This window comes from Castanea sativa, chromosome 8 (assembly GCF_040712315.1).
Source record: "Castanea sativa cultivar Marrone di Chiusa Pesio chromosome 8, ASM4071231v1".
In the NCBI taxonomy this organism is placed as follows: Eukaryota; Viridiplantae; Streptophyta; class Magnoliopsida; order Fagales; family Fagaceae; genus Castanea; species Castanea sativa.
Window position 1 is genome coordinate 46,107,068 of NC_134020.1, and position 27,132 is coordinate 46,134,199.

At 35.6% G+C, this 27,132-nt stretch overlaps 3 protein-coding genes across 4 annotated transcripts; all 3 read left to right on the forward strand.

Moving 5' to 3' along the window:
- The first annotated feature begins 211 nt into the window (after window positions 1-211).
- Window positions 212-1,707, forward strand: LOC142605502 (casparian strip membrane protein 3-like). The gene is made up of 3 exons (XM_075776898.1): window positions 212-569; window positions 996-1,119; window positions 1,269-1,707. The coding sequence occupies exons 1-3, from the start codon at window positions 259-261 to the stop codon at window positions 1,482-1,484; spliced, it is 651 nt and encodes a 216-aa protein (XP_075633013.1). The 5' UTR covers window positions 212-258; the 3' UTR covers window positions 1,485-1,707.
- Window positions 1,708-7,245: 5,538 nt separating this feature from the next.
- Window positions 7,246-13,839, forward strand: LOC142607249 (OVARIAN TUMOR DOMAIN-containing deubiquitinating enzyme 6). 2 transcript variants are annotated; one of them, XM_075778672.1, is made up of 10 exons: window positions 7,246-7,503; window positions 7,910-7,953; window positions 8,052-8,997; window positions 9,431-9,592; window positions 11,185-11,262; window positions 11,745-11,823; window positions 11,928-12,095; window positions 12,327-12,415; window positions 12,515-12,689; window positions 13,411-13,839. In XM_075778672.1, exons 3-10 carry the CDS (start codon window positions 8,296-8,298, stop codon window positions 13,617-13,619), a joined length of 1,662 nt encoding a protein of 553 aa, XP_075634787.1. In that variant the 5' UTR covers window positions 7,246-7,503; window positions 7,910-7,953; window positions 8,052-8,295; the 3' UTR covers window positions 13,620-13,839. The 2 variants fall into 2 exon arrangements, with proteins under 2 accessions (XP_075634787.1, XP_075634788.1); XM_075778673.1 differs by having other exon boundaries at window positions 11,928-12,073; window positions 12,350-12,415.
- Window positions 13,840-17,784: 3,945 nt separating this feature from the next.
- On the forward strand, window positions 17,785-26,890 carry LOC142607953 (mRNA-decapping enzyme-like protein). The gene is made up of 8 exons (XM_075779641.1): window positions 17,785-18,110; window positions 18,194-18,234; window positions 18,350-18,399; window positions 19,162-19,306; window positions 23,069-23,125; window positions 23,874-24,000; window positions 24,761-25,225; window positions 26,559-26,890. The coding sequence occupies exons 1-8, from the start codon at window positions 17,949-17,951 to the stop codon at window positions 26,613-26,615; spliced, it is 1,104 nt and encodes a 367-aa protein (XP_075635756.1). The 5' UTR covers window positions 17,785-17,948; the 3' UTR covers window positions 26,616-26,890.
- The last annotated feature ends 242 nt before the right edge of the window (window positions 26,891-27,132 follow it).

Genomic DNA, 27,132 nt, shown 5'->3' on the forward strand with positions numbered 1-27,132 from the left:
ATAATAACTTGCATACATACCCTATTTGTGTTTGAAGTGGAGCAAGTGAGCTCTCATCAACAACTCCTCTGCTATATTAAGCCTTACACAAGCACCTAACTTCCCACCATATTAAACACCCTAAACTAACTAACCCATTAACGGAGTCTCACTTCTTTCACCCCTATATATAACACTCACAGTACTCTCCATTAATTGCATCTCAACCCAATCTTGTATGGTATCCTTCAAAGAAGATTTCCATATTTTACACACCTAATGGACTCAGACAGGAGTGGTGTTCTGACAGAGGTTTCTGTTCAAGAGCCAAAGGCCAATCCCAGAGGAAAAGCTGTTGCTGGGGCTGCTCCTCCTCCCCCTGTTGTAATTTCCACAAAAGCTACTACTACTTCAAACCCAAAAGGAGGATGGAGAAGAGGCTTTGCCATTTTTGATCTTGTTTTAAGGCTTTGTGGCATTGCGGTTGCTTTAGCTGCCACTGCCATAATGGGAACTACTCAACAAACTCTTCCCTTCTTCACACAGTTCTTCCAGTTCCAAGCTCAATACAATGATCTTCCAACTTTCACGTATGCTAGCTTCATATATTTTCTTAAACAAAAAGTCTACAGATACTATATATATCTTTCACAACTGTTGAATGTCCTATTATGATTTATGCATAATAAAAGTGATATTAGTGGGAACTTAGGTAAAAAATATGTTATTTAATTCTAAAACAAGTCATATTAGCAGTCGTGAAAAAAGTTGTCTCTAGCATTTTTTATTTTAGTTTAGTTTTTAAAAACTAAATTTTGTCAAGAACATATGCTTGGGTATTTGAACACATATGACAGCTGCATTTATAACAATTCGAAATTAGTAAAAGATATTAGAAGTCGTTGGACCATCTTGCTGTGTCACTTTCCTTTTTTGGTGTTAGTTTATACTACCATTCTTTCTGTCATTTTCCTTTTTTGATGTTAGATTATACTAACTACCATTCATGCATGCAGGTTTTTTGTGATTGCAAATGCAATAGCTAGCGGATACCTTGTCCTCTCCTTGCCCTTCTCTATAATCTGCATCGTTCGGCCACATTTAAGAGGACTAAGGATCCTCCTTATCATCCTCGATACAGTAAGCTTGAGCTTGGACCACTATGACCATATACAATATAATCCTCATTCCTTTGTAGTTGTTGTTTATTTCTATATATATATATATATATATATATATATATATATATCAGTATTTGACCAATTGATAACATTGTTCATATACTGCAGCTGATGATTGGCCTTGCCATGGCTGCAGCTGCCTCGGCTGCTACCATTGCGGACTTAGCTCAGAATGGGAATTCAAACGCCAATTGGGCCCCTATTTGCCAGCAGTTCGATGACTTTTGCCAGAGTATCACTGAGGCTGTTCAGAGTTCCTTTGCCGTAGCAGTCATCTTCATCTTGCTGGTTGTTTTCTCCTCTTTGGCTCTGCGTAGAAACTGAGAGATGCTAGACCATCATGAAGCTAGCTAAGTCTGTGTTTTGCTGTGTACATAAGAAGTGTCTGATGTTGTACGTGCCTTCCAACAACTTGTGGTGTGTGCTGTACTGGGCTTGTGTTATGTTGTGTTGTGTTGTTTGTTGTCTAATTTCTTGAATTAAGTAAGAAGAATTTGCTCTTTTAGTTTGTTTGCCTTACAAGCTTGGTTTTTGAGTGTTTCTGTGATGTATGATGTATAATGTATTGATCTTCATGTTTCTTTTGAAGCCCAAATCATTTTTTTTTAAAGTATGATTGATCCAAAAGTATTAAATTATTGAGCTCTATTATACTATATTAACCACTCGTAATTCAATTTATTTGGAAAACAGGTAAATTCAAAGAAGAAATATTGTATAAACAAGGGGCCAATACCCCTCCCCCATTTTTTTAATTATAAAAAATAAAGTTTTATATATATATATATATATATATATATATATATATATATATATATATATAATGCCTACACGTTCATATATTTGGACTGAAGAAGAGAGGGGAACCTTGTCAGAATATACTAAAATTAATATATTTCAACAATCTTCCTTTCTCATTTTGTCTCCTCTCTCTAGCCAAATTAACATGAGGACTATTGGGTAAAATTCAATTTGGTCTCTCAATTTTCAAAATCAAGGCAATTTCATCATTGAATCTCTTCTTCGTTAAATTTTTAACAACATTAATAGTTGAAATCAATTTGGTTTGAAAGTTTTAAAGTTTTCATAAATAAGCTTGTAACATGTCTCATTGTCACATCAATTAATTTTGTTAAAATTTAAACAAGAATATTCAATAATGAAATTAACTTGATTTTAAAAGTTGATGAACTAAGAGTTCGTTTGGGAATAACTTATTTAATTGAAATTGAAAACTTTTTGCTAAAAATACTGTTGATAAAAGTAAAACTAGCTGAAATAGTACAGTAAGACTCATAAATAATACTAAAAAGTGCCGTAGAACCTATGAATAGTAGTAAAAATAAACTAAATTATAAAATAGTTTAAACTTTATCCAATAATTGGAGGACCAAATTAATTAATAACTGAACTTAAAATAAAACAGTTTTGCTAGACTCCCCACAACACAAAAAGACAATGGAGGATGTGAAAAATGGGTGAATCATTAAGACTTTTCCCCAAAAAAAAAAAAGAAAAAAAAAAAAGAAGAAGAATCCATTCATATTTGTGGTCCCTTCCTAAAAAAGAACCTTTAACCTTTTATAAATTAACAAATCCCTAGAGGTTATGGTGCTATCGAGGAAAACATCATCAACCTCTTGTCTGGAAGTGTTGTGGCTACAATGGTGCATTGCACTGAACCTAATAATTCCTATATTTTTCATTATAATTTAGTTTTTATAACTTATTTGAAAAATGTAATAAATTAAACAAAATAGTACCATAGTGCTGTAACAATTTGGTTTTGGTTTTGGTTACTTTTAAATAGGAGGTGTTTGGTTTTGGTTACGGTTTCAATGTAGAGTGGATCAAAGTTTGGTTGGTGTAGTCACTTTTTGTCATCTTATGATTTGAAACTCGATTCCACCTACACAAACAACCATATTGTTGCATGTTTTAGCCCCTTCATTTGCTGTGGGTGCCCCTTTGGTTTAATAATTTAATAACAAGATTTTGGCATCCCTAGCTGTTTCACCTCCCAAAAGGCAAACCTTGCTTGACATAATATTAATAGGGTCATGGTAACTAGTGTTTTTAGGGCAATTGTTAATAATCTATTTTTAAAAAGTTTTGAAATTATTTTTATGAAAAATAGAAAATACTGTTAAAATATAAATTTTTTTTCCTTTTTTCATAAACAACTTTTTAAAAATGATTTGTTAATAATTGCTCTAGGGGCATCCATTAACATTTCCCCTATTAATAACCCCCATAAATCTCTTTTTTGATGTTTTACTTTTAAATGCACTAGTATTAGAGCAACCACATCAATCCGTTTAAAAATTTTCGTCTATTTTACACTAAAAACCTACTTTTTCTATTTTATAGTACATTTCCAAAACACTCACATCAGTTTATCTACTTTACACATCTATTCTAATTAAATAATATTATTTATTATTTTTTATTATTATTTATTAATACTACTCTCTCACCGGTTCCTCTACCATTTTACTTTTTCAGCTCTCTCAAGTCTCACCTGTTCTGTATAATAAAAAAAAAGTCTCACCCGTTCCTCTCCTTCCCTCACTCTCTCCCTCACAGCTGCCTCACCCAACCCGCCGTCGCCGCCGATCCAGCTCGTCGCCTCAGCCCTCTACCTATTCAGCCTCCCTCTTTCCTTCGCCCCTCCCTCTCTCCTCCACCATCGACCCTTCGCCTTCCACCCCCAACCGACGAGCACCGATTTCCCTAGCTCCGATCCACAAGCACCGATCAGATCCGAGATCTCCCTAGCTCCGATCAGGCAAGACCCATGAGCTCCGATCTAGTCAAGCATCAATCGTTCCACAAGCACCGATCGTTTCGATCAAGCACCAATCTGTGTTTGTGTATTTCTGTGTTTTTTTTTTTTCTGAGCAAGTGTATCTCTATTGATTCTCTGTGTTGATTTGTTTGTGTGGATGTGTTTGTGTATGGGTGTGTTTGTGTGCATCTGAGGAAAAAGAAGAAGATGAGGAGAGACATTATTGAGTTTGTTGAGCACAGAGAAGAGAGAGAAAAAAAACGAGCGAATCGAAAATTGATAAAATAATATATGAACGAGCTACAGTAGCCGTGTATATTTACACAGTAACTATAGCTCGTGGATAAATTTCCACAATTTTGCACTGCTTTACATCCACTGATGTGGGTGTTTTTTTGGCCAAAATGTATAAAATGAAAGAATTTTTGTATTATAGAAGAGTATCCACCAACTGATGTGGATGCTCTTAGGTGTGCTAGAACACCCCGAATGTTATTTTAACACACTAAATATCAAAAAAGTAACCTCCATCTGAATTGCTATTTGCTAAAAAATTTAGCATTTGCTAAGCATATCTCACTATAGTCTATAGCAATACTATTCTTTTTTATTCTTTTATTCTACCTCATCTTGTTATTCTTTTTTTATTCATTTCTACTCTCTTCACTTTTTTTTATTCATTTCTCCTTTCTTCTCTTTTTATTCATTTATTTTAGATTATTTTAATATGTTGTGTACTAGAATAGAAGATGTGATATAGAATGTATTGTTAAATAGTAAAAGTAAGTTTTTGGTGTAATAAAATGGCATTTTTTCTAAGCACACCAAATGGGGTAAAGAGAAGCGTTGTTACTATTGAGAAAGTTTTTCTCTTTTTTTGAGAGATAATTACATCATGTTGCTAACTCCGTTGCTCGAAACTCAAACTCTTTCCCCCCTAGACCTTCAAGTACTTTGAGAATCTACTTTCTCAAAGTGTTGTTAAAGTGTTCTCATAATGAGGCACTTCCAGTTATTAAAGTGTTGTAAATAGTATGTGCTATAAATAGTGATGAGCCAAAGATATTCCATCCTATCTATATGGTAACATTTGGATTTGGGGACCTCTTTTTACCAGATATCATAAGCCATTCTTAATATAAAATAATTTATATAAATTTTATCAAAGCATGATGAATTTGAGATTTCATAATTTTTCTCCAAGAAAAGCACTTATATTGTTATCAATTTTAAATAGCATCCTATATTTAATGATTTTAAATCACCTTATTAATAAACCTTAATTCTTTATATATAATGTTTAAATAAAATAAAAAACTTGTTGTGTTATACTTTATTCAAATCATTTTAACTGAAAATTATAATTGAAACTATAAAGGCAAGAAAAACTCAAGGCCCGCGGCCCACTTAGAACAGTGGCTAGATCAATTCATCTATGGTCCAAAACAAAGAATTTGTAGAGAGGGAACAACACAACAAAGAAATGGCTCAGTTCGAGGGTTCAGACAAGAAAGAAAAAGGCAAAATACGTTTATTAGGTGAACCAATCTATCCCTTCAAGCATTCCCGAGGAGGTTAAAATTACAGTGTAAGTAGTACCGTTCACTCTTCTTTCTCTCAACGTTCTTCTCGTTTCTCTCCTCTATCCTCATATTTTTTCCACCTCCCTTCTGCAATCTCTCTTTCTCATATATATACTCCTCCATTCCTCACATCTCAACCATCCATTTCTCACCTAACTAGTCCCCTCCCTTGACACTTGTCCCTTCCCACAGTTTGGAGAAGGTGGTGGAAAGAGCCTGCTTAGTTGTGACTTGCACTGCTCAGGTTACTTCCTTATCAATGTAGCTGATAAAGCTGTTGCCCACCATTTAATGTGGTCAGGTTGCTAAATGCAGGGCATTCAATGCGAAGGCCACATGCTACCTTAAATTAGAAACTTCCCCCCTTGACCTTTGGCTCCCACTTGGTAGGCCATAGAGTGCTTTTGGATTTACCTCTACATCTCCCCAAGCAGCCCTCCTCTTCGGGCCCGTGGCCGTGTCACCCTATACTGTGACTTTTAAACTTCATCTCGGTTTTCGGGTCCCCATATAAACCATTTTTAAATACTTTGATTTCTCATAAGAGGGATCAATACAAGAGAAATGAGGATATATAGGGTAGAACTTAGGTATAATAGATTGAAATACATAAAACTAATTTGTGTTTTTTTTTCCCTAAAATAATTAAATCCAATACAAGTATGCGTTTGAATTTAATTAAAGTAAATCAAGAATTTTTTTTTTTCCTTCTTAAAGGATGCAAAAGCCTAAGACAACCAACCAATCAGCATCATCAAAGACTCAAGAGAGGAAGAAGGTATACCATGTTTCAAATACATCATATATGTATCTTCTCTCAAAGCAGGTGAGTCTCTCTGTAAAAAGTGGGACCATTTACTGTGAAAGATAAAATACATATACCCGAAACATGTTATATTTTTCCCATGGGAGTGATGAGATGAGGTCCCAAATCCATTATATCATAAGAATTGCTATGGACACATAAAAATGCACTATTTTGTGCCACAACTTGCCACATGGCAAGTTGTGATTTGTGAATGTGTGATGGTGGGCCATGTGGGGACACAATTCCACCACTTACAATTTATCACATAATGAATTGTGACAAAAAATTATATATTTTTATGTACCTAGAATTGTGGGGACATACTTTTGCACAACTCGCCACATGGTAAGTTATGATTGATTAGAATATATTAGTGGGTTATGTGGAGACACATTCTAACCAATCACAACTCGCTATACGGTGAGTTGTGACTAAAGTTATGTAAAAGTGTGTATTCCTAACTTTTTTTTTTGTGAACCATCTAGGAACATAATATAAGAACAAAAAAGTGAACTAGTTGAGTGAAGTATAGGGCGGGAGAGACTAACAAAAAAAAAAAAAGAAAAAAAAAAAAAGCAAGCAGTGACTAGTTCACACGCACGCCCATCCAATCACATAATCACATACACATCACTATTATTCACCACTTCCCCCAACTGCTTCTTTACTACCCACTTGTACCCCTTTTCCTTTTTACCTGGAAATACCCTCCACCCCACCCCACACGTGCAAATCACACGTGCCACTAACCGTCCTGGTTCCGCCACGTGTATCCCCTCCTCTACGGGCCGTCGCTGCTGAATTCCACGTCACCACCTGCCCCCCTCCTCTCTCTCTCTCTCTCTCTCACTCTCACTCTCTCTCCTCCACCCACCATTAAAACGCGTCTCTCTCTCTCTCAAAAATACTCTCCTTTGCACCTAAGTTTTCTCTCTCTTTTTTTATTTTTTCTCTCTTCACTATTCTTCGGTGCTTTCCTTTCCCTTTTCAAAAACCCTAAGAAAGATTTTTCCCCCAAATCAAAACAATCCGTTTCTTCTTCCTAATTCACACGATTTCGTTTCGCGGCTTTTCTTTTGCAGATCTTTACACCATCATCATCATCATCGGTCTTTGTTGTCTTCGAGGTTTTTTCATCTCTCTCTGTCTCTCTCTCTCTACCAGGTGAGTCGTCCTAACTCGATCCTGAGTCAACCCTAGGGTTTTTTCGATCATCTTCTAATTCTGTTTACACTTTTGGCTCTCGTTTTGATCTTTGATCGCCTTTCTTGCCTCTTGATCTTTCGTTTGATTAGACAAAAAAAAAAAAAAAAAAACCTTTCAATTTTGTGCGTCTTTCTTGTTTATGTTCCTATTATAATGGAAAATTTTCTTTAAAATTAAGTAAAATAGTGGAATTAGCTATACTATAGTGAACATTCCCATATTCTTGGTAGCCAATTTTTAATTTTGTTAATTTTATTAGGGATTTGGCAGAGAAAGCTATAAAATTTGTGTGTTTTTTGGGTTCCTTGATTTATTTGTTTTTTCTTTTTTTTGGTTATTGGAAATGTGTGGTGTGAATTTGCAGCTAGAGCTTGTGTGTGAGGGCTAATCCTTGTGGTGGATAATCCGGTAAAATTCGACTACTTAAGAGGGTTAAAAATTGTTGTAAGTTTAAAGTAGTAGGAGGGTCTGGTCTGGGTCTCATGAGAATTGTCAGGGGAATGCAGAGATCGTTTGGCATTGGCGAGGAGCACAGGACACTTGGCTGGAAGAATAAGTCATTCAGCCGTGGGATTGGCGTCACCGCGCCCAAAGCTAGAACGCGTGACAAACCCATGACTTGGTTCTCAAGTCTCTAAAAGCTTTTGGGGGGCTTTTGGGGTGTGTGCTTGCTTGCTTGCTTGCGTGTGAGAGTGTTCAGGAAGGGTCAGGACAGATTAAAGAATTTATACGTGAATTCGAATATATAAAATGACTCGGATTTTGGTTCAGCGAGGTGGTTCTGCTTCGAATGCTGGTTCTTCTTCTTCTTCGAACCCGAATAGGAATTCTAATGCTTCCTTGCCTGGCTCTTCTTCGGCTCGGCCAGAGCCACAGTCTCAGCCTGCTCCTGCTCCTGAGGAAATTAGGGATGAGGTGCAAGAACAAGTTGTGGTGGAGGAGCTCTTGGAGTTTTGTGGGAGTAGTGACAATAAGACAGCAAAAAGTGATGATCTTTCGATGGAAAGGGAAAGCTTTTGTAATGATCAGAATGAGGGGCTGAGTGATGAAAGTGCAGATAGTGAGAAAACTGGCAGTGATGAAGGTATGGGTTTAGGAGAGTTGACGAAAGGGATGGGAGGGCTGAGAATTTCAGAGAGGCTTGCTGTTGAAACGGAGGGTTCAAGTGGGGATTCTTCGGTGACAGTTTGTGGTAGTTCGCATCCACCCCCTCCGCCTGTCCCACCTCCGAAACCTTCATCAGGAAACTCGACTTCTAGGAGATGTGTACCGGGAAATTCAAATGCAATGCGTATTGGATCGTCCAGAAGAGCAGTTGCCTGGCCTGTTGTTTCAACAAGGACTTCACCCACTGGGTCACGGCCTAGTTCTCCCAGGTCTCATGGTGAAAGCGAGGGGTACAATAGCTCTGATGAGCAGAATCCTTGCTATGTTTCATCCTATGATGATAACGTAAGTTGAAGGTTTTATATTTACTATCAAGTAAACAAGTGTTGCATGTCTTTCCTCTTGTGGTTTGGACAATTTAAGTTCAAATAATAAAATTTGCCAGCCCCCACCTTATTTACAATGTTGAAGTTTGTAACTATTTTGAATTACACAAGCCACCCCAATTCTGTGTAGAACGTTGAACTTTTCACTGCTTTATTGCCAAAATCTTTGCTACCTCTACATTTTATTTAGTTGTATCCTTCTATCTTGCCTAGGGAACTTGTTAGTGCTAATTTTGTTTTTGTTTTGTTTCATTTATCTTTATTGCCGTGTCTTAATGTGAAGCTTAGCAGGTTGCATATTCTGTGTTGAAGTTGTAACCCTAACTTTGATGTTTTGATTTTTGGCTTAATCAGACACAGTATTGTAAATTTCCATATGCATCTTTTTTCAGGAAAGAGAACGGCAATTTGAGATTGATATTAGAAGAGCAAAAGGGTTTGAAGTCAAGAGAATGCTGGAGGATGGAAATTGTCTCTTCCGTGCTGTAGCAGATCAGGTTTATGGGGACTCAGAAGCGTATGATTTGATCAGACAAATGTGCATCGACTATATGGTAAGATAATTCTTATGTGCATTTTCTTCTTTTTAACATGTCTATGCACTGCTGAAGGTCTAATTGTAATAACTATGTGTTAGCTACATGGTAATTCATTAGATACTAATTGAAGCTGTTAATGTAATTATGTGATTTACATATAATGATAAGAATTTGAAAGATCTTAAAAGAATAAAGTTGAAAAAAAAAATGTCTTTATTGGGAGAATACTTTATCAAACTTTGTAAGTAAACATTGGATAAATTAGCATTGTTCCCTAAGCTGACCACTCTTCATTAGTAATTGGTGTTGCATTTGTTAATTGTACTTGTAGATAATTTATCAAATTTTGATTGGTTGACTGTCATATATTATGTAAGTGGCCATCTCGTCCTGCATTGCAATTTGCTGTTGGTGAGTTGCAATAATTTATGTGTCCTGAAAGTGGAGGAAAAAAATTAGGGAATTAAATATTAAAAAAAAGAAAGGGAAAAAAGAGTAGAGTATGTTATCTTTGGTGCACCAAAAAAGAGTAAAGATATCAAGTAAGATAGCATGTTGGGAATGTAGGTAAGAGATTTTGAATGTTGGGACTGTAAAACAAATAATTTTTTGGGTAACGAATAGTGTGTTGAGATGTGTATTAGTTGTAATGATTTTTGTGTGGACAATTATGGTATTTAAATTAAAAAAGTAATAATAACATATAATCATGTCCAATATATTCAAGCAATTAATTAAATTCTATTGGCTTATAGGAGAAAAGTCAACAAGATTATCTTTGTTTTTTTATATTTACTTAAATTGGGTCATTATTCTACTATTGGTAAGTTTACTCACACACTTAGCGGGTTTTGAATCCACAACCTTACCCTCCACCCTTTTCTTTTGTAGTGAGATGTCATTTGAGCTAGAAATCTTTGGTCTAAATTGACTCATCAATGAACCTATAACAAATATGCTTTATTTATAATTTTAATATCATTAATTTGATGTGATGGTCCAACCTTGGTTGGGCCTCTAATCTTTAAACCACACTTTTTTGACTGTTTGAGTGGTCCAGTATATAAAACCACAATAATACCCCTTGCATGTGCTGAACTAGTGGATATCTTTCTTGGGATATTACTCCTTTCACCTCTTGACAACTGATGTGCTTTCTCTGAATAACTAAATACTTTCCTAAAGTAGAAGTTCAATTTTTAACATAAACCTCTTGGATTCTTGTTGTCTAAAGTAGGGTTATTTTAAATTTACTTTTGGATTCTTGTTGTCTATATCCACTGAGGAAATTATGTAAGTACTTGTATGTTGCAACATTCATATTAGTCAGACTATGTTTAGGATCATATTGTGGTTCTAAGGAAGGAATAAAGATTTGTTCAATTGTGGGTTGGTTAAAATTGGCACGTGTCATGCAAGTGTATTTCAGGTGCTTCAATTACCACAGCTGCCTTTTTATGAAAGGAAATTAAAAAAGAAAGAGGGAGGGGGACAGGGGGGGAATTGGGGCTTATTGTTACTACCTGGGGAATTGGAGTTTCTGACTTCTGTAGATACTTTTTAAACTGAAGCATGGGGTAATACTTACCAGCTTTAACTTTATTCAGGAGCGGGAACGAGATCACTTTTCTCAATTTATAACAGAAGGTTTTACATCTTATTGTAAGCGGAAGAGAAGAGACAAGGTATGTACTTTTGCAATTTAAGTAGTTTATTTTTTTGATCTGTCAGTTTTAGAGCACAAGTTTTCAACATTTATAGGGTTTCCTCATCACATATGACCAACCCTTTGTTCTCGTGCACCTTGAGTCTGTATGTTATCTCTTATCCTGTTCTGCTTTTGGTTTGGGTGAATCTCATTGTCATTATATATCATGATGTTATGAATCTTGGAAGGGTGGTGTATAGCATATCATCAACAAGCATGTGACCATTTTTTATAATCAATTATGCACTCAAGATGACAAGGTCAAGTTTGTAAGATTATTTATCTTTTAACAGTTAATTTCTGTTTCTAAAATGTTACATGGCAGTGACTCAGTCCTTATTTTAAATCGTTAGTTATGATGGTCCACTAACCATCATGGCCTAGTTGTGTTCCAGGTCAATTTCTTGTCTTTTCCAATGACAAAGTGAATGTTTATACTCTTTTTATCATTGGTGGCAGGTCTATGGAAACAACATGGAGATCCAATCCTTATCTGAAATGTATAATCGGCCAATCCATATTTATTCCTATAGCACAGGTGATACTCTGTTAATATGATTAATGATATTGACATTCTCCTGTGAACTTTTGCCATATACTTGTTCTAGCATTTTTGCTGACTTAACTTACATTTGAATGCAGAACCTATCAACATCTTTCATGGAAGCTATAACACGGACACACCACCCATTCGGCTAAGTTATCATCATGGGAATCATTACAACTCTCTTGTTGACCCACGCCGTTTGACCATTGGTGCAGGACTTGGATTCAGCTGTCTTCGTGGGGTGCGTCTATGTGCTAGGCATTGTATTTGTCTAACATAACTTTATTTTTCTTATCTTACTTGTTACTATATGCTGATGACATTCAGAATTTTATTTTTTGAATGAACAAATAAATAGAGAGAGAGAGAGAGAGAGAAAGAACCTTTTATTTAGTGGGTATTAACTAATAATTAGCGGAACAGCTGGAGAACTCAAAGAAGGGATACTTGTGCAAGCAATGTTGTTTCTTGATTGGTTGACTTACATATGGCAGTATGTTTGTGGTTGTCTCTGCAGAGAAATGTTGATAAGGATCAAGTCAAGGCTGCAATTAAAGCTCAACAGGACCAACAGATTGATAATGTAAGTTTCTTGATCATTAGCATTATGATCTACTAGAATGTTCAACAACAGTATGCTAACAACATAATCTTAATTGCTTCCCAACTTTTCTATTGACAGGCACTTCTAGCTGAGGGTCGATTTAACTCTGACCTTGAGCTCACCGAGAAGGAAATTGAACGCATGGTGATGGAAGCCTCTCGGGCCGAGTATCTTGCAGATGACTCATACAAGCAGCAACTTGGCTGCAGAGAATCTTCTACTTCTGGTGCTGAACCATCATCTTCTGGAGCTAGTGAGTATATCTATCTATACCAGATGGACTTCACTTCCAATAAGTATATAAATTCTATGACTTGTTAATAGCATTGGGACAAAATGGAATCTAAATGTACCAACCTAACTTTAGGGAAAATGATTTGAATTTTATTGTTTGCTTTAGGCCTTGAGGATAATTTGAGTGTTTAATTTCACTAAAAATCTCTAATGGTCCATTTGGATTGAGAGGGAGTAGAGTAGAGTTGGCTAGAATTTAGCCTAATTTCTATTGAACTCAACTCTACTCCCCCCCCGCCCCCCCCCCTCTTTCTCAATCCAAATAGGCCATAAGTTAAAACCAAGAAACCCACAAAAAGTTGGTATGCAGTTCTAGTTGTGGTAGTGGTGTGAGAGAGGTGGTGGTACGAGTGGGAGGGGAGGAGGTGTTGGTATTGGCCTATAGCAGTTAGGTGATGAGAGGAGGAAAAGAGGCGGTGGTGGTGGCGGCGGTGAAGAGAGAGGAGGTGGTGGCGACAGCACAAAGAAGGGTGAGGGAGGTGATTGTAGTGGCCTGGAGGAGTGTGAGGTGAGGGAGGTGGGTTATGAAAATGTTTTTATTGATTTGTAATTTTTTGGTTGTACAGAAAATTGGAAAACATAATATTTATCCATAATTTCAGTGTTAAAATCTTGGTGATTAACTTGAAGTAGACTGCCTTTCTAACTGAAGTGTGCCTTGTGAATAATTGGCTTGTCAGGCAGTGAGACCAAGGTGGAATGTGGAAGAGAGCGTGGTGTGCAGAGTTCTGTCCTTAGCAACAGCATGGAGACAGTTCTGTCAATGGGGTTCAGTTATCTGCAGATGATCGAGGCCTATAGCTTATTTGGGGAGGATGTTGATTCTATGGTAAATTACTTGGTGGAAACTGGCAGCAGCGGCAGACGCAAAGGAAAGGCAACTGAATGAGTTTCCAAACCAAGACATGGGCTGCATGTGAATTTTAATTCATCATGCTGAAAATCGTAGCATTGGTTTAAAAAAACCATTTCTATAAACAAGAGGCCTGTGAGCTCTATTAATGTCCTCTGAATTTAGTCAAATAAAATGTATCTACTAGTGTAATACTATATAGAAGTCTTAACTCCTATATGCAATTAAGTCATTAGTTTGAATAAGCCTTCTGAAATGAAAATGTCTTAAGACTAGTGGTGTGGTGATAGCAACAGTCAGGGCCACAATGGTAAGATCTCTGTGATAGTAATGCTGGCCTATTGATAGGTACAATATGTTAGATTAGAGCAACCACATCAGTTAGTGTAAAATTTTCATCTATTTTGCAAGAAAAAATTTACTTTTTCTATTTTACGCACTCACTTTTACAAAACTTTCATATCAGTTTATCTATACTACACATTTATTCAATAAAATAATTATTTCTTTTAATACTGTCATCTTTCAACACAACCCCACAGCCACCATCATCAAGCAACTACCATCATCAACCCAGCCTTCGGCCTCCCTCCAAGCAACAAGATCGACACCACCATCCAATAAAAAAACAAAAAAAAAACCCCACCGATCGGCTACCCAAAAAACCAAAAAAAGAGAGTTGATCTGATCCATCAACAGCTCATCGCCAGGGTCGGAGAGAGTTAATCTGCGGCATGGGTTGGTGAGAGTTGATCTGTGGCGTGGGTCACTGATACCATCAAACCACACCCACAATCACTATCACGGCAAATCGACAGCATGGGTCGGCTAGAGTTGATCTGATTTACAACAGATTGGCGATAAGGCTTGAGTCGGCGTGGGTTGGTGAGAGTGAGGTGATCTGATGAAATGAGAGAGTTGATCTGATGGCATGTGAGAGAGTTGATCGGTGAGAGAGGAAATGAGAAAAAGAGAGGTGAGAGTCAGAGGTAAGGAGAGGAGAGAGAAAAAAAATCTAAAATAATAGATAGACGAGCTACAGTAACCGTGTATAAATATACACGGTTATTGTAGTTAAGGTGTATATTTATACATTTTTACACCCATTGACATGGGTATTTTTTTTTTTCAAAATATGTAAAATAAATACTTTTTTCTATTTTAGAAGACTATACAAGGACTACTGTGGTTGCTGTTAGGTTGATTTAATGATTGATCACCTTGAAGGCTTCGAGTATGGTTTTTATAACATCATTCATTTCTAATTGTTCTAGACAAAATAAACTATGAAAAATAAGTTACACCAGCCGCACTAGAATTTTGAGGAAAGAAGCTTCTTGTGTGATGACCAGTTAGTTAAAACATTAGGTAAATTACAAAAATCTCCTTTCTATATTTTAGTTGAAATGATACTCTTCCCATTCGGTTTTCTGTAGTGTTGTGTTATTTATCTTATAATATATTTTAGGACAATTACATAAGAATTCTGAAATTTAAAATCCTAAGGTTTTTTTTTTTTGAGAAGCCAGATCACAGACTTGGGCAATTTATTCAAAAATAAACTCAACCTCAATGAACATCATGGAAAACTAGTGGGGCAATATCAGGTGGCAATTCATGCAGCCAAACCTGAACCCCATCAACTAACTTGGCCTTCTTAGCAAGAGCGTCAGCCACAGAATTACATTGACGACTAACAGAAACAAATTCCACATACTGAAAAACAGAGGAATTCATTCTTATATCATCCAAAATGTTCCCAAAGCGAGCCAACGAACCCGCACCATGAAGCAAAGCGTTAATAATGACTGCAGAATCACTTTCAAACACAGCTCGAGTGAGGCCGATTTCCAAGGCAAACTGAACTGCCTTCAAGCAAGCCAAAGCTTCTAAATCTGCCACTGAATGGGCCATGGGAATGGGTGAAGACAGAGCACCTACCACCTCCCCTCCACTGTTACGGAAAACAACACCGATACCCGCCAAACTTGTGCGACGAAACACCGCAGCATCAAAATTAACCTTGAAGCAATGAGGGTTCGGAGGGCGCCACTGGTGCATGGGAGGAGGACGTGGTGGGGCTGGCTCTTCGGTCTGAGCTTGCAAAAATTCTTGCAGATAACTCCCAGCTTTACTGCAAACACTATCCACAGGCAGAAGGGGGCGACCAAATTGAATTGCATTACGCCTATTCCAAAGGAACCACGCAATGACCACAAATATCTCTGCTCTAAACTCTTCTCTGTTGAACAAAAAGCTAGCTAATAACTCACAAAATGAGGAGGGATGTGAAGGAGCAATTTGATGAAACCAATCCATCGTTGACCACACTCCAGCAACGACTTCACAATACCAAATCGCATGAAGAGCATCTTCAGGCAGAACATTATACTGAGCACAAGTCTCACTAGGAACAATGTGACGCCTATGGAGATTAACCATGGTTGGCAGACCATTGTTACACAATCTCCAAACAAAATGCTTTATTTTGTTGGGCACCCGGACCTGCCAGATGCCCTTCCAGAATTTACTCTGACCTTCCCGATTTGAGACACCTGCACTAGAAGACATATCATGGGAAACTAACATCTTATAAGCACTGCAAGTGGTAAACATACCAGTTGGTGTGTGCGCCCAAAGAATGCGATCTTCAGGTCGTCGAACACTTAAAGGAATCCCCAATATCATGTCGGCTTCATGGGGCAGAAACAATTGCTGCACTTCCTCTGTTTTCCACGCAGCACTGTCTTGGTCAATCAAGGAACTAACTCTCGCGTCCGGGGCCAAAGAAGGTTTAGCTAAGGTTTAGCTAAAAAAAAGGTGTTAGTTTAGTTAATACACTAAAATTATGTTGTCGTTTATAATTGTAGTTTTAAATTACACTCTAATTTCGTGTCCTAATTAGTCTTGTTAGATATGTATACATATAATCAAATGTTAGATACTACATCCTAATTTGAAGATTCTTTTGTAATATTCATCTTACCATAATGTCTAAAATAATAAGTTGGTTGGGTGGATATAATACATATGTGGGAATTAATGTGTTAATCTTGACATAATAAAACTCTAAGAAAAACTAAAGATAGCATAGATATTATGCAATTGCAACAAATTTCAATGAACAAAACTAATCAATATCTACTCCGTAGTACCCCTGATTCAATTTGGATCTTAAATAGTAAATAGTAATCATTTTGTTTTTTATAAACTTTGATTGAAAATTAAATCATTCAATGGAAAGAAAAGAAATGAACAGCGAGTATCGTTTCTTATTTTGATCCCTTTAATTCCATCAGAAAATTTTGTAGCGTTCAAAACCCATAAATGTGTGTTTGTGTTTTGATTGATAGAGAAAAGCTATAAAAACTACAGATGTGTGATTATGTTTTATTGAGAAAAAAGAGCCGTAAAGTTCATATTTTTATCCCAGTCTTGTGACTTCAAACGTCTTTTAGGTATTATACTATCACCAATTTTATCTCTAGGGTTTATATTGTAAATTTTGAAAACTTATGGTATTTAATTTTGTACTACCCTTAAATTTTAGGGTTTAAAGTAAATTTCATTAAGTCGAGATTAAGTTATACACAGCTTTAACTAAAGTTACATTGTCTGATAATTTTTTTATTAAATTAATATTTTAAAAATTTTACCTTTGAATTATATATTTTCTATATCTTTAACACTCATGATAAATTTTATATCAATCAGATATCATTTATTTTTTATTCAATAAATAGATGAGTTTTATATTATAACCGTTACTCCAAAGAGCTGGATATTTTATACAACTTGAACATTGAATTATAACAATGTTCTTCTCAAAAACTACGAAAATAATTAAAGTAATTATTATTGTAAATTAAGGAAGAGCTCATATTTTATGACCAGCAAACAAATTACTTATAGATATATTAATTGATTTGAACACAGCTTGTGTCCAGAGTACACCTGTGCACTGGACATAATACAACACGGACACATGTTCAGTTTTAGTCACTTATTTGTATTGGATCATGTCTGGTGTGGAGATGTTCAGGACAAAAGCTTTAAAGCTAAAGAGATTTTCTTTTGTTGTTTTTGCTTTGTGTTTTTTTTTTTGTTCTTCCAACGGTAAATAGTCGTTGGGTCTGGTTAAAAATAAAGGGTAATATAGTAACTTGGCAGAATAAACTTAGAAAGCAAGCTTTAGCTGAGTGGTGGTGGTCGTAAATCGTAATAAGCATCGACTATTGAAATTGACACACGCAACTCTTTCTTCTTCTTCTTCTTCTTCTTCACTCTCTCTGTCTCTGCAATTGAGACCCCAAACTCTAGGGTTTTGGTTTTTGTTTGGCACAGACACACAGTACCAAACAAGAAATGGCACAGCAGAGTGGGAAGCTAATGCCAAATCTGGACCAACAGAGCACGAAGCTCCTCAACCTCACCGTCCTCCAGCGAATCGATCCCTTCGTCGAGGAGATCCTCATCACTGCTGCTCACGTTACCTTCTACGAGTTCAACATCGACCTTAGCCAATGGGTTCGCCACTCTCTCTCTCTCTCTCAATTTCAAAATTCTTCGCTTTCTCTGATTTTTTTTTTCTTCTTTTGGTTCATTTTCAGAGCCGCAAGGACGTCGAGGGATCTCTCTTTGTCGTCAAGAGGTAAAATGTTTGTGACTTTTTGTATCTGTGGGTTGTTGTTAATGTTAATTGTGTGCTTTCGTTAAGAATTTTTTGTAAAAATTTTAAATTTTTTTTGTTGCTATGTGAATTTTAGGAATACGCAACCTCGGTTTCAGTTCATTGTGATGAACCGGCGTAATACGGGTTAGTGAATTTCTATGCTGTCTAATTTTGCTGATTGAACTTCCTAATTACTTGTTTGTTTGGTAGTATTTATATTATCTTAGGTCCAATTGTGATATGGTTAATAGAGTTGATAAACTGCATAGTCTGTCAGGGACTCAGGGGAGAATGCCAACTGGTTCTCGCGGGTGGGGTTGGGTACCCATAGGTTTTACTGGCTAGAGACAAGTCCAAAGGTCTCTTCTTTAGAAAAGTTCCATATGTTACTAAAAAAAAAAGGTTAAAGAATTGCCTTTTGGGGTGCATCAAGTTTTAATTTTTAACAATTTTGTGTGGCATTTGCTGTGGCATTGAGGCAAAGTAATACTAATATGATCTCTATCATATTTTGTTTTTGGGTTTGGTTTTAGTTTGCCTAGAGAAGGTATCTCTTGTATAGGATACATGCATCCTCCCTCTCATGGTATGTGGGTCCCACACATTGTCAGAGGGAGGATTCAGATATCTGATGCATAAGATAATTATTGACTTTTACCCACCTTGATTTTGAGCTTATTTATGGAAGGTAGAATGGCAATGATATGAGTACGTTGATTTGGGGATTGAAATTGATCATTTGATACGATTATGCACCATTTTCAATATCATTTCCTTAAGTAGGATTAAGTTTCACATGTTGCTGCTAACAATTTGGTTCAGAGTTACTAGATTGCTTTTGTGTCACAGGCATATATGTTCCTCCATTTGTTGAACTGAAGAACTTAAGTATGTTGATATAAACAGATAATTTGGTGGAGAATCTATTGGGAGATTTCGAGTATGAAGTCCAGGCTCCATATTTATTATATCGAAATGCCTCCCAAGAAGTGAATGGCATTTGGTTTTACAATGCACGCGAATGTGAAGACGTTGCAAATCTGTTTAACAGGTAAAAAAAAAATGAAATTTTCCCATAGTCACTAATTATACAGTAATTCACAATCTCGTAACACTTTGTTAATTTGACATAATCAAGAGTCATGTTTATTTTTTAAGCAGAACATTTTTTGACGGACCTTCATGGAATCATTACTTCAAATAAGACCCTTTCTGGGGATCTGGCCTTAAGTTGTTCCACCATTTTATGGTCTGTGGAGGAACTGTATGAACTGGACTTTTATTTGATGCAATTATTGTCTTGAATGTTTTGTTGCAGCTTTTCTTGTGCGCTAATGTGGAGATATGTATGAACATTACATAATCTTTTTCTTTCTTTCTTTTTCTCCCCCTACCTCCTAATCTTAATCTGGTGCAGTATTTCTATTATAAATTGCAGTGAAACTGTTTGTACCCAATAGAAGATTAGGAAGGTCATAGTAAATTTGCGTGGATCATAGGTCATTGCAGTGTACTGAATGCTGCTTATCCCAAAATATTACTTAGTGCAATCTTTACATTGCTATTCAATCTTAGGCAGTTGTTGGCCTTGGCCATGATTCTGTATTTAATTTTCTAGCGTCCTTCTAAATGGTACGAGATATATTTAATGTTATTTAATCTCTTTTTCTATCTACTTGTACTTGTATATTCTACTTATTTCATATATTCCTAAAATGAAGTACTATATTAATAGGCTGTGCTTGTTGATTAAATGTTGTCTCAAAGGATGTGAAAAGCCAATTTGCCTATAAAGTATTGATTTAAGGTCAAAGATCCTGGGTTGTTATATTTGTGAAGGCCTGAAGCCTCATAATCTGGTACTCAGTCTAGTTTTCAAATTAGTTAGCATAGCATGGTTGTCATATCTTGTTTTCTTGGAGTATATCTTTTTGTTATTATTCATCTTGGATATGTTTCAGTGGGGCATGTAAGGAAAAATATAATCTTTTGTAACTTGGTGTACTTTAAGCGAGATATTTAACTTTGATGCCAAGTTCTTTATCCAATTCAGCCGTCGAGTTCCTTTTTTCGGTTACCATTGTTTGTCTTGAAAGTGACCGAAGGTGAAGCTACATTGCTTTTGCTAATTACAGTAAGAGAGTCCGTTCTCTGAAATAGAGCATAGTCTCTACCATAGAAAAATTGTAGTAAAAGGCAAATGATATAACTTGATCCAATAGAGTTGTAACACCTTTATATCTAAAAGAAATGACATGATACTAAAACCATTTGGTTCGTTAGAGTGGTTAACTGGCTATGCTGCTCATGGAGTGAGGGTCTTTTTAGCATAATGTTAGGACTGTTTTGTGAAGTCACAAGTGACTCATAATGTGCAAGAGGTGGCTTTTTATCAGTAAATGGAAACTCCCTATCAGGCCAAAGGCCAGACTGCAATGAGTTTTGGGGTTCTTATGTGACATCTAAGTAGGAGCATGGCAAGGTTGTAGGAATGTCTTGATTGCAACTGGTATGGTGTATAGTGTGAACTCAAATCATTAATGCATTTTTGGAGGATTATTGTTCGGGGATGTAGATCATAGAGATAGTTACCAGAAATTTTACACAATCATTGCAATTTTGCCAAAAAATAAAAACTTGAATGATTGAGAAGCTGCTCCTTGGGATCTTTTGTTAGGTCAGCCCCTTGTCATTTTTTCAGCAATTGAGCATTTATTTATTTCTCAAATTGCAATGGTGGATGATTTTTATTTGTGCATTTAATGTAAGTATATTAGGATATTTAATATACCCATGTTTGATTGCACCCATTATGTTGAGGTTTGTGGATTTACACCACCAGTTCAGAAATATTTGGTGTGTTGCATGACTAGATGTGTCTGTCTTCTAGGACATAAATTTTTTTGGACAAGCACAAGGGTCTTCTAATTTGGTGGGATGACTTTTGGGATCACTTCGCATGTTAGGATTTTGTTACAAGGAGTTGTCCTTGAGAAAATTGTTGTATGAAAATATTTCATTGGTTGTTCCGTTTAGCAGAAAGTGGATGCAGCATTTCAGAAAACTTTGGTTTTCATTCATCTTAATTAAATAGTTGGAATAGTGTTGGCTTCTGAATTTGGGTCATTTTCTACTTTTACTGTTAACAGCTTAACACACATCTATATTGAACTGAGTGTCATGGTAAGCTTTTTTAAGGAACACACATCTATATATAACTGAATGTTATGGGAAGCTGTTTTTAAGGATGTCATGAATAAACTGTTAGTTTTGTGGAGAGGATAAAATTCTGGATGGAGTCCATTCTTGGAAACTTATGAGTGGAAAACTGAGCTAGAAAATTTCTAAAGTTTCATTTTCATCAACAGCTTTCTTTACCAGCCTGTGAATTGTTGATCTTGTGGCTTGCCATGAAATTATATGTCCAACATTGCTAGGAGGAGGCTAGAGGAACTAGATGGTTGACAATGCTATGCGTTCAGTCCTATGTATAAAGGTGCTGTATACATCTGATTTGTTCTATTTGATGGATATCAGATCAATTTACCATAGATTATCAATAAAATTTTTTCAAAGGTTCTAATGGATTGTATTTTTACAAATACTAACTCTGTCACTTGATGAAAAATAGTCATAGCACGTTGAATTTGGTCTTGTGATGAGAAGTAATTGTAGCATTTTGTTTTTCCAAATTCTGATTACTGGATATGGTTGATTTCACTCACTTCAATTTATCTTATAAATTTATGAATGTGAACATACATATATAAAGGCTATATTGCACAGATACTTCTTTAGGAGAGTTTATTCTTATCTGTGCTACATATGTCTTTGGATGCTTTCTACACTCGATCTTCGCTAAAAGGTCGAGAAAGTTATCTTTTTGGATCCTTTCTGATACTTATCCTTTACTTCACAAATTTATCAATTAACAACAAAACCAAAGTCTTAGTCCCAAAATTTTGGGCCAGTAATAGATCCTCAACAGATTAGTTAGGGTCGGCCACATGTATTTTTTTACTCTATCCTATTCTATCTGAATTTATACACTTTGCTACTTCCTTAATTGATGTTCTTTTTTATTACTTCTAATGTTATGTTTATCCTCCTCTGCCTTTTTTCGTTCACTCGATATGGATCAACCCACTCTTTCTTACTGGTGCATTAATCACTCTCATTTGAACATATTTATTAAATATTTGATATAAAAGTTACACGTTGTGAATTTAACTCTTGGATAAGTACCAGATACATGTGACCTTCTTAAGTATAGAATAGAAATGTAAATTATGTCTAAAAACACATGAAGGGTTCATGCCACACATTTGTACTAATGTATTAATTGTGAATTTTTTACATAATTAATCAATACATCTAAATAATAGAATATTTGAAAATGTAGTTATACATGCATGTGTGCTTAAGTACGCACACGCACATCTTAATGAATTCAATTAGTTATTAGCATATTCCTGTAGGATCTTATCCTTGACATATTAGAGTATGTGTCTTACTGGATCTGTATCTATGTTTTGAACAAACAATTACTTTGATGTCAAATAAACGTCAAAGTGCCATTTGCATTTGGTTCTAGATAATTTTTTGTAATTCATAGGCCTCCTGATGTTATTGTTAGGGTGTTTGTGTGGTTTTAACTGAAATGCATGTATATTATCCATTTAACAAAAAACTTATGATGTATAGAATTGTCTTCATGTATAATTTTATTCTCAACTTATCCATCAAAAAAAAAAAAAAAAATTCCTCAAACACTTTATTTATTTCACTTGTTTATTTTCTTTTATGCTTGCAGGATACTTAATGCATACTCCAAGGTTCCTCAAAAGTCAAAGGTGTCTTCCAACAAAAGGTATTAATTGGCAATCCATTCTATGGATTTTTTCAAAATTATTTTGAACTAAGAAAGAGTGATGATGTTTTAATATTTATTTGACTTTAAATTTTGGCTGTCATATTAATTTTTTTCATTTGAGTGACGGTCATTTCTGATGTATATCATGGCCTATGTGGCAATCTGTATAGGATCTTCTACGACTTCTATTATTATATATAAATATTGTTGAATGAAATGTAAATTACACATTTAAGTAACAAAAACCTGTAGAAAGCATTGTGCTTTTACGTTGATCATCACTTGCGTCTCCCCTTTTAAAAAATAATAATAATATTTTCCTCATTTCATTCTGATATTGTTGGACTTGCATCTGCATTTTTCTAATGGTTGCAGAGTTTCTATACCTGTAGTTTTACTTCTTTCTAGTTGTGAAGTTTCCTTGTTAAATTTTTCATACCTGAGATTATGGTTTTTCTATCTATGAAATGTGTAATAACCAGAACTTTCCAGTTTAACAAATTTTTTTAAAGTTTCAGATCTTGTAAATTTGAATGAATGGTTCATGATGTTGTCATGGCCTAGAATTGCAATAAAAGCCTCCATGCATCCATCATTTTTATTGGTAATATTCTAATGTTTTCTTTGGCTGACACCCTTAATATTTATTCTTCACGGCCTGTGTAATCTGTTAGATGTATAATTGTTATAAAATAAACACAATTAAAAAAACGAGAAATAATTTTTAAGTTATATTTCACTGCAGTGAGTTCGAGGAACTCGAAGCAGTCCCAACTTTGGCAGTTATGGACGGTCCTCTAGAGCCATCATCATCAACTGTCTCCAATGTCACAGATGTTCCTGATGATCCTTCCTTTGTGAACTTCTTCAGTGTACGTATGTTGTACTCTCCTGGACTATGTTATCTGGTTCTGTGAATTATTTCATGGCATTTTTTATGTTCAACTGTATATCATGCCTTAAATAAACTGTGGTGTAAGCATCATAAATATGATCTACAGCCACATCATATTCTCAAAAATCAAATATAGTCTTCTATCAAAGTTATTTCAGCTTTATTCCACATAGAAAAAATAAATAAATAAATTCATTTCAGCTTTTGGTATAAAAATCCTCTTCTTGCTTGCTAATGATATTTTGAAAATTTTCCTCTCTTTTTAAAGAAAGCTCCTCTGTTTAGATCAGATCAAAAAGTGTCATGGTTAAGTAAAGGTCGGACACAGATCCCATGTTGACACATGGTATGACAAGGAAGTTGCCTAATCTGCATCATAGATGTGCAAATCACTGTTTTGGGATATGAAACAAATTCAGTGGAAGGACTTCTATTGATTTAATTGTTTGCTAAGAGCAACTTGTATTTAATGCATGTAGATGTATCACTCTTTTCTTTATAGACAAGATATTTGTATTCTAGATTCGACTTCTGTCTCATTTACCCAAAAATGGATGCCTTAATGTTTATATAGATGCATTCTTCATATCTGTATTTGTTGGTACGCTGATTTTATTTGCTTGTTTCATGGATTTAAACTTCAACTTCTGCTTTACGAACAAACACAAATCTCTCTCTCTCATATATAATTTCTTTGATTTTGAGTAGTACTGAGTCTATTGATTACCATATTGCAGGCAGCTATGACTATTGGTAATTCTTCAAATGCTGCAATATCTGGACAAGCTTACCAGTTCCCTCCAATGGTCCCTCCACCTTCCCGTCCTGTCAGTGTTGCTGCTCCAACCATGCCCACCTTGCAAATACCATCCCCTCCTTTGTCATCATCTATTCCTTTAATGCCCCACCTTGATACTCCTGAATCCAACAGCAACAGCAACCTGAACACTAATCTTGTAAAGCCTTCTTCATTTTCTGTTCCTCCTTCCTCCTCTGCAATAATGATCCCACTTGTCTCTTCATCCATGCCTTCTGCTCCTCCACTTCACAACCTACAACGCCCCTATGGTGCACCGTTGTTACAACCTTTTCCACCTCCCACTCCTCCACCATCTCTCGCTCCTCCTCCCATTCCAACTCCAAACTATGGACCAGTTATAAACCGAGATAAAGTAAGAGATGCACTTTTGGTGCTTGTTCAGGTTAGTTTGTTTAGTTACATGACTCTGGTGGTTGTGGTTAAAATTTTTGTTAATTATCAAAATAGTCATGTTTTGTGTTTGCATGAAATCATTATACTTCTTTGATTGCTGATAGATCATAAACTTGCTATTTGAAATTTTGAATGCTTTCTGGACATTTTACATGGAAGAATGTGGAATTTTGAGGTTAAATAAATAATCAGGAGTCAAATATATTTATATGGATATTGATTTCATGCTGTCACTTCCTCAGTAAAATAGGTATCCCCTGGTACTTAAAACATGGTTATTAATTAAAGGAATTGGAGTTAAGGTTGTATGGGTGTAATTTAAGTTCCAGACTGTGTCTGTAATCGTCATCTTTTGGTGGCTTTCTTATAATTGAGCTTGCATGCAACTGGTTTTTCTGCTTATTGAACATTGTGTGGGACTCAATTTATGACATACTTGTCACTAGTGTTTGTTGCACATGGAATTGCTTTGTTGTATTCAATTGCTACTTCACAACCTTCTGAAAGAGAAAGTTGTGTAAACAACCTGATGCCACGTAATGGTATGACCAGTTTTAACCTTACAGCCCTTATGTTTGCTTTGGAAGTTCTGGTGCTTAGGAAGTGCCACTTCCCTATTGTTTGCTATATTTCCTTCTGTAATTGATGGAATATTGATGTTACCTTCTTGAGGCATTGTGTCACTGACTGCTGTTTGTTAGAATTTTTTATGAAACTAACCTTAAGTGTGTAAAGTGACAAAATTAAAGGGGAGTAAAACATCTGTAGTTCATATATTATGTGACTAGAAAAGAAAAAAGTACATCACTTAAGGAACTATCTGTTTCTGATATATATATATATTCTTTCCATGCCCTTCTATTATTTCCACAATCTTCACAGGCTCCCTCTTGTTATTGCCTTTTCTGGGATTTAATTTGTGTTGATCATTGATGTGCGGCATTCTAATCACCCGGAACTTGGGTCTACAAATGACGAGTTATAGATGGTTTAGATTGGTCAGCTTAGTCAAATTGACCTAGGAACTCTTCTTTTTATCATCTGAGTTAACTCATGTAGTTGTCATAACCTTAACACACCCATATGATTGTTAGGAAACAAGCAAATCTCAAGTGCTGTTTACTTTTTCCGACTAACTTTGCTTGTTCTATTATGGAATATTCTCTTCTATTTGTTAGAATTGGATAGTGGGGATTTCTTCTATCATACTTCTCATCATGCTCTAATTTTCAAGTAAATCTTGCTAAAAAAAAAAAAAGCCTTCCTACTTGTGTTAAGCTGCTTCTTGCATTGTTCTGATCAACTTTGTATTTGTGATATAGGACAATCAATTCATTGACATGGTGTATCGAGCTCTTTTGAATGCACACCACTCATAATCAATTGGAAGAGGCTTTGTGATCCACATGCTGGAATTTTGTTTATTATTTAGTTTTTATATTGTTGGTTTTTTCCTTTTTATTTTATTTTATAAATAACCTTTCTGGAAGTGTGCAAGGAGATTGTATAGCATTTACATCTGATCACCTTTCCAATGATAGTACTTTTTAGTTTTTATTAAGGGAAAATTATAATATAGGTTGTTTGGACATATTTCAAATGTAAAGTTTACACTCCTATAGTTTGGACTAAATTGCAAAGTGATTTTTTTTTTTTTCCAAATTAGCAGAAAATAAGAAAAATACTCGTTTTCCATCTATTTACGCTCTCCCGAAGCAACTAGCCACCTACTCCAACCCACACGCCTCCACCAACAACACAGCAACATGGTTGAAAACCTGTATGTCAACCTTTCTATTCATCGAAGAAATTCAAATCAAGGGATTCTTTCTGGTACTTTGTCATTTTCCCTTAATTTAGATGAAAAAATTAATGCAACTACAAACCATAGGGAGG